Source organism: Alligator sinensis, unplaced genomic scaffold, assembly GCF_000455745.1.
Source record: "Alligator sinensis unplaced genomic scaffold, ASM45574v1 scaffold1577_1, whole genome shotgun sequence".
NCBI classification, from domain to species: domain Eukaryota; kingdom Metazoa; phylum Chordata; order Crocodylia; family Alligatoridae; genus Alligator; species Alligator sinensis.
Window position 1 is genome coordinate 174,674 of NW_005843335.1, and position 7,181 is coordinate 181,854.

At 48.0% G+C, this 7,181-nt stretch overlaps 1 protein-coding gene across 1 annotated transcript; it reads right to left on the minus strand.

The window, feature by feature from the left end:
* Positions 1-2,288: 2,288 nt before the first annotated feature.
* Positions 2,289-7,175, minus strand: DNALI1 (dynein axonemal light intermediate chain 1). The gene is made up of 5 exons (XM_025194892.1): positions 7,094-7,175; positions 6,539-6,708; positions 5,692-5,870; positions 5,129-5,293; positions 2,289-2,626 (listed from the first exon to the last, which is right to left on the minus strand). Exons 2-5 carry the CDS (start codon positions 6,645-6,647, stop codon positions 2,591-2,593), a joined length of 489 nt encoding a protein of 162 aa, XP_025050677.1. The 5' UTR covers positions 6,648-6,708; positions 7,094-7,175; the 3' UTR covers positions 2,289-2,590.
* Positions 7,176-7,181: the final 6 nt, after the last annotated feature.

Genomic DNA, 7,181 nt, shown 5'->3' on the forward strand with positions numbered 1-7,181 from the left:
AAATGTATGCCTCTTGCATGTTTCTGGTACCATCACGGCTACAACAGCACTCCAACCCCACTACTTTAGTACAGAACTATGTTGAGGACCTCGGGAGAAGGCAAGTGACTGCACACACATCACTCTCTTGATGGCAAGGCATTTAAAAACAGGTTGATAAAATTTGGATAGGAAATGACTAAGGATTGAGGCTTACTGTCTTAGACTCTGGGAGAAAGGGCTGGAAGGGACCTCAGGATGTTGCAGGAGAGCAAAGAACTTTGTTATCAGCACACGGGACCTTTAGTCAGTGGGACTGTAATGCTAGGTTCGCTCTCCCAAAAGCAATGCAGGTGTATGTCCCTCAGCCAGTGATTCTCAACCATGGTGCTGCGAGATCCTTTCAGGGGTGTAACACAAAGTTACCATCGTGAGGTGTGCAAATGTCATTCACAAGCTAAACCCTAAGATTTCAAGCAAGAATCCAAGATGCTTAAACCATTTATCTGACCTGTTGTGGACTAGCTGAGTTCTTTGCAACAAAATAATTCCTCCAGCATTTTTCTGCACTTGGAGTGAAAGCAAGGAGCTGGCATTTTCCGAGCGGTGTCTTGAGTCTCAAAAGATTGAGAACCACTTCCCTAAGCTATTCCATCCTTCTGTTTGAAGTGAAGGCTGTGCAGACTTTTCACTACTTTAGAAAACTCTCACAATCTCAACAGTCCCTGAGGAAATTACCTCTGCTTTTGCCATTAGAAATAGAGATGAAAGTAAAAATTCAGGCCTCAGCTGAGATGAAAATATCACTGTGCTGTGAAATCCTAGGTATGGATGACTAGCTTTCTTACCCTGTGGTAATTTTCATTCTTCATTTGCTGGACAGGGGACATTCTTTATTACCAAAATGTAACCGGAAACTTGGTGTTCAGCAGACTGTGTCACAAGATTTGCTTAAAAAGTCATCTGGCAAATTCTGAAAGTTCCTCCCCCCCCCCGCCGCCGCCGGTCAAATTCATTTGACTAAAATCAGTCGCCTTCCAGCATCTGGCTGTATGTAGCTGGTGGGTTATACAAGCACTTCAAGCAGAAGTTTGAGTTGCTCCACTTGAGACAACACATAGTTGGATGGGCACCAAGAGAGTCGAGTCCAAATTGAGTTTTAACATTGAACTCTTTCAACACACCCTGGAAAGTGCCAATTACTGGATTTGGGTCCTGCATCATTTGCTTTTTTCCTTTTGAGGCTTAATTTTGTGACTTCCTTTTCTGGTTTTAGAGGAAGAAAACCCAGCCCAACTTCATGAGAAACGTCTTCCCAGTTTTCTTTAACTTTTCACTGAGATTAGTTCTAGCATCTGATTCCTCCCTGTAAGTATGATCCGAGGCCAGTTGTCAAACTTGAGGTTTAGAAGAGTTTGTTTAGCCAGCAGGTAGAAGGAGAGGCCCAACCCAAACACAGTTCAGGTAGAACTTGCAGCGAAGATGGTAGGCATTGCGCATTCCTGGTAGCTGTCGTCATCTACGATGTTTAAGGTTAGGTATTACTGGAAGCTCTGAGGATTTTACCTTCGGTCCTCAAGTCAGATTTTAAAGGCTCGGCTGCTGGAGTCTTGGGGCAGTGGCTGTCCGAGCATGTTCTTTCCATTGTTTTTATGGCAGCGGCACCCAGATGCAGACTTGGCTCTGTGGGGGCCTGTACAAACACCTTTCCCTGAACTGAGGAGTTTCTGGTCTCGTGTCAAGCAGGGCAGCTGCTGCTGTGGCTGATCACATGCCCGCACGTGTGCTAGTGTTGTTCAGGGTGCAGAGCTCCTTGCTGGGTGTCGAACACACAACTACGTTTGCAGCAACTGCAAGTAGCAAGCAAGGAGGTGCTGAGGCAACAAGCACCTTTGTCAGAAGGTTCAGTAAGGACAGCGGTGCCAAAACCGGGTGTCAGGGGTGGCATGCTGCTTGAAAGGAAATGAACCGGTGTGGAGAAGCAGTGAGCTTATTCCATGGGACAGCAACATTGGACCATGTTTGAAAGAGCTCCCGTCCCCCATCCCCACCCCAAAATACACACTCAGCTCGGAGGACAATGGAAGGCAAGATGGCCCCTCTACCATTCTGTGCACGTTGCTGCAGGATGCTGAGTTAACGGCAGGGGCCTGAGTCTGGATCTGCCACTGCCCCCAGCAATACTTAGCTCTGCAAACACGAGTATATGAATGGTGCCCCACTTGCTAGGAATCCTGGGCTGTCTGCATGCTCCATCTGGATGCTGTATAAACATACTGGATAAGAGCTTGGAAGAGGCAGAGTGACAAAGGTAAAAAACTTTATTAGTAAACATTGTTTTAAGATCAAGCTACAGAATCGCAGAGTCCATTCCCAGACAGCTCCCCATTCCAAGACCTGCATGCTCAGGCACTGCTGAATGAGGTCACAGTAATTAGAAAAACAGTTGAATCTTTAACTTATAAGACAATGAGCAAAAATGTTTCCAGCTACCCTTCAGCATGAAAGCCAGGGTCATGCTCCAAAGGAGGCAAGTCTTGGTCACCAAATACGAGCTGTTTGTTTTGCAAAACAAGCTGTGAGTGCTTTCTGAAGGGCACCACGATGGCACTTACTTCTTCGGTGCAATGATGCCTTCAAGCTGGGCCTACAAAGCAAAACGACATTAAAGGTAAGGACAAGTGTACACTTTTGCTACATGAAAATGGATGGGGGAGCTGCTGCCGAGGAGCATAACCACTGCTCTACAGTCTGACTTGTATCCGTGGTGACATGAGCTCAATTGGCTTAAATTTGATTCTGAATGAAGCAAGGTTAAAGTTGGAGCAGTTCTGCTACACTCGACTGTTACGGAATCGTGCAGACCGAACAGCTGCAATGGGATTCTTTGATATTGAAACAATTGTTACATATGTCTCTACCCTAAATTCTGATTAAAATAAATCTAAAAGATAAACCCCATGCTGCTGAAAAGCGATCGTCTGCTTTACTTCCACAGTGAGGATGCTGGGGGATTGTTGCAATACTCCCAGGGAAGCAGGCCAAAGGGCTCTTTATTATTCCTAGTTATTTCATTCCTTGCTCCATGTTTTATAAATTAGGTTTTCATTCCTGGCATGCAGGCTTGTTGCGTTATGAGTAGAAAAGAGCTGGCCTTGGTTTCATGCAATGAAAGGCTTGGTTTATAATGTAAAGCACTGAAAAGGAAATTAAATAAAAGCTGTTGAAATAATGCTCTGGGTTTGCTAAGTTAGACATTTGGCTCTGGGGTTTGGAATGCAAGTTCCAACTCTGGGACAGAAGTATCTGGGAACAACAGAGTTTTTTTTTTTTAAAGCCATGGAGATAAGTTACTATACTAGATGAAGGAACTTGCTACCAATGCATAGGGAACCTGTGCTGAAAACTGCACAGGACCCATAGACTACCCTCATCCCTGAGCCATGCAGGATATGAACGCCAGTAAGTGGTCCACGTACAGCTTTCCAAGTAAGTCTAGTTCAAGGGAGCTGCGTGGATTTAGTGGCAAAATATCCTTGGCCAAATGCCTGCTGTGTTTTGGATCCACAGACAGTGCCAGATGGTCTGAAGTTAACTGATATTGTCTGAGCAAGTTAAGGGTGTAGGCGGAAGAAGGCAAAGGAATGCCAAAGATAAGACAAGCAGCTCAGAGAGCTGAGTAAACAGATTTGGATCTGTCCAGGAAGATTTTGCATTGTTTTAAATAAACCATTTTGCCACAAGCATGAGTTAATTTTTCAAATGCAAATAAGTGCATTATCCTGGGAGTAGTTAACACACGCCCTGCTTTCATCCTGATTGCCAAAACAGGAGCGCTGTGTTACACAGTTGTTCTGTCTAAGAACGGGATTTCCATGATCCACAACAGCCAAAGGAAGAATGTCTTCATTACAGCCCTGCTCTGACTGCGTGCACCAGCAGCTAACTGGAGAAGAGGAAGGATGCTACTGATGACAACACAAGAAGTATGTTCTGAACCAAGCCAAGCAAACACTCGCTACCCTAGGAACCCAGGTGATGAGCCTGCACCACTCCAGCCTCCGTGCTGCTTGTGATCCATAGTGCCTGGAAGCCCCAAGACAATGCAGTGACGCTTCCCATGTGGATTTTGGTTCTGTTGCTGTTGAAAGACAGGGTTGGAAAGACAAGTATGTGGTGACTCACTCGTGGGATATGTTCAGACCTGAGCTGCTCTCCTACCTGGGCTGCTAGTGGAAGGAAGCACAAGCTGAATTGAGATGTGCAGCACAAGCACCTATCTGAAAGCTCAGCACGGTTCTAGTGTGCACCAGGCAGAAGGGTTTGCTCCTGCTACCCTTCCTTATCTGGAAACCAAAGGACTAAAGGAATGTCACTTTACGATTTGTTCCCTATTACAGTGTATTTTCTAAGGTTCTTTGCAACAAGAATCCTCCTGACCTGCAAACATACAGCAAGGCCTCTCTTGCCAGTGATGCCTAGCACCCAGTTCCCGCTGCCTGCTGTTACTTGGGTGAGGTCTTGGATAAGGATGGAAGAAAAGGCTCTATTGTACCAAAAGACATGGATTTCATCCTTCTGGCAACTGTTCTCTTTACAGTGTCCCTTGGTGCAAAGAGAACCGTCAAGGTGTCAGACCAATAGCAAAGAAAGTCACCCTGTGGTCCTGGTTTGACTTCATGGGACATCCTGTTCTGTTTTTAAACGGCTTTGAGGCAGCAGTGCATTCTCAACAACTTGGTATTTTCTGCTCACAGCCACCTAAGGTAACTCTCAAGTCAGGTGCATGCAGGAACTTGGTCCTTGAGGAACTATCAGTGTTCAAGAGCAAACTCTAAGATCACCTAAAGATTTGTAAGCCTAAATTGTCTCTGCATCTCAGCCCCAGCTGGGCCTAATGTGTTCCCTACTCAGCCAACTGATCACCAGAAGGCTGGGCTCACTCGAGCTACTATTGCGATCGTCTTCCTCCTACAGAAGCATGGGGAGGTGTGAGGGTTCAGCGAAAGCACAATGTTAGTGTCAGTTAAATTGGAACTTGGGCTTTTTTTATTTTTAAGAAAGTGAAACAAAGACGCAAACAATATTTCCATGTCTCCCTATCTTCCCGCCACCACTTGCAGGTGGGAGTGGGGGTCTCTTTACTGACCTTCAGCTGCTGATTGGTTCGTTTCAAGAACTGGACCTCCTCACCATGCTTCTTCTCCTCTACCTGCCGCCTTTCAATTTCACGTTTTTCAACAGCTTCACATTTAGCTTTTTGCTCATTCACTTGTCTTTCCAGCTCTCTCTTCTCCTCTTCCAACTCTGCAATCTTTGAAATGAACACAGATCTTGCTTGCGTCCGTTGTTACACTTTGGGAGTACAATTAAGACACAGCTGTGTGTTTAACAGTCTTTGCGGCAATATAAATATTATATTATAAATAGGCCTGGGGGGTGGAGAAAAAGATGTTTGTTTGGATGAGCTTTACTGCCATCCAGTGGAACCAGAAAAAACGGAATTGAGTGGAAAATTGAAATAACATGTTTATCTGTGAAATGGGAAAGTGACTCAAATGTAAGAAATGGGGATTATTTTAAAACACCTGTCAGACTGATCTAACACCTATGGCAGAATGTGATCTACCGAGCCTGAAAGACCGCGTACAAAGGTTAGCTCATTTCTCCCCGTGCAGAAAGGTGCATGCTGGAGCGAGCAGCCCCAATTACCTTTTTCTCCATATCTGCTTTGCCTTGCTCAGCCTGTAACGCCTTTCTCATGCCAAAGGCAACGCTGCTCTCGTACAGGGTCTGGTAGGCAGCAACGGTCATTCGGATTTCATCTCGGACCCGATGCAGCAACATTCCCCGCTCTATGCAGTTAATAGTAACTTCACGGATAAGTTCGTCTTTAAGCAAAAAAGGGCGGAAGTGAAGACGAGAGGGGGAAACAGATGTGGGCATCAGGAAAAACAAGGACTTGAAGCAGCCCTCTGCCAAAGTTCCCACAAGAACTATAATGACACGGAGGCTTCTGAGGTCAGCGATTAGGCCTGAAGCTTCTTACTGGCAAAAAATGAACAGATCACCGGTAATAATCGGCACTCCCCCTACCCCTGTGGCTGGTGCCTTCCCACAGCGTCCCGTGCTGGGCTGTGGCAGGCAGAGGACTAGCACGGTGTCACTGAAACGTTTAGCAAACTGCCTGAATTCATCTTCTGTAAGTTACTGCAGCATCAGAGCGATGGGTCTGAATGAGTCTCTCGCTGCCAAGCGAATCTGAAACAAACCCTGCCGATGCCCTGCTGCCACAGTAACGTCCTTGTAGAGCTTGCTTGTTCTAGCAGTACACCTGCGCACCTGGGACCGATCTGAGACCCACAGGTGACCCAACACGCAGTAGATGGTAATAACCTTCATTCCCAACTGGCCAAGGCTGGACTACAGCCCACAAAATTACTGGGAGATCTCCATTTGCTATTCCCCCGTGCTCATCTACTCGGCCACCTCCAGTGTTTTGCTCTCAATCCCATGGGCCTTTGGCTCGCGCCGCTAGCGATCGGGAGAGCTCACTGACCGAAGCACTGCGAGTACAGCTCCCTGCGGACGGGGCAGATCCCGGTTTCTCGAGCCTGTCTTTGCTGCAGCTTGAGGTCCAGCTCTTCCTGCAGATGCAGCACGTCCATCCGCGTGCTGGGCGTACACGACACTTGCTGGATCCAGAGCTGATTGTCTTCCACCCATTCTCTGCACCACAAAAGCAGCACGGATTTCATTACTAGACATTCATCGCCTTCTTTACAGCCCCGTCGCTGTAAGAGCACCGGCCGCGACCAGCGTCCGCTCGGGACCTGCTGCTGGAGGGGATTTAATCAAGCAGATCTCCGAGCAAATGGGAAGCGTTCGTTTCACGAGCGCCGCGGGGTTGTTCAGACGGCCGTGGCGTTCGCCCGGGGCGGTGGCCGGAGAAGGGCCTCGGGTGCAAAGATCACAGGAACGATCGGGTGAGAAACGCTTCGTGCGGCCGACGCGGGCCAGGCCCCAGGAACGACTGGCCACGAGCTGGGTCACAGGCCGGGGCCAGCACGAGCGCGGGGCAGCGACCCCCCCGCCCCCCCGGGGCCGTCCTCACCGCGGGGGCAGGATCGCGTTCAGCACCTCCTCCGTCTGCTGCTTCGCCTGCTCCGCCGCCGCGCACGGAGACCGCGCCTTGGGCAGGG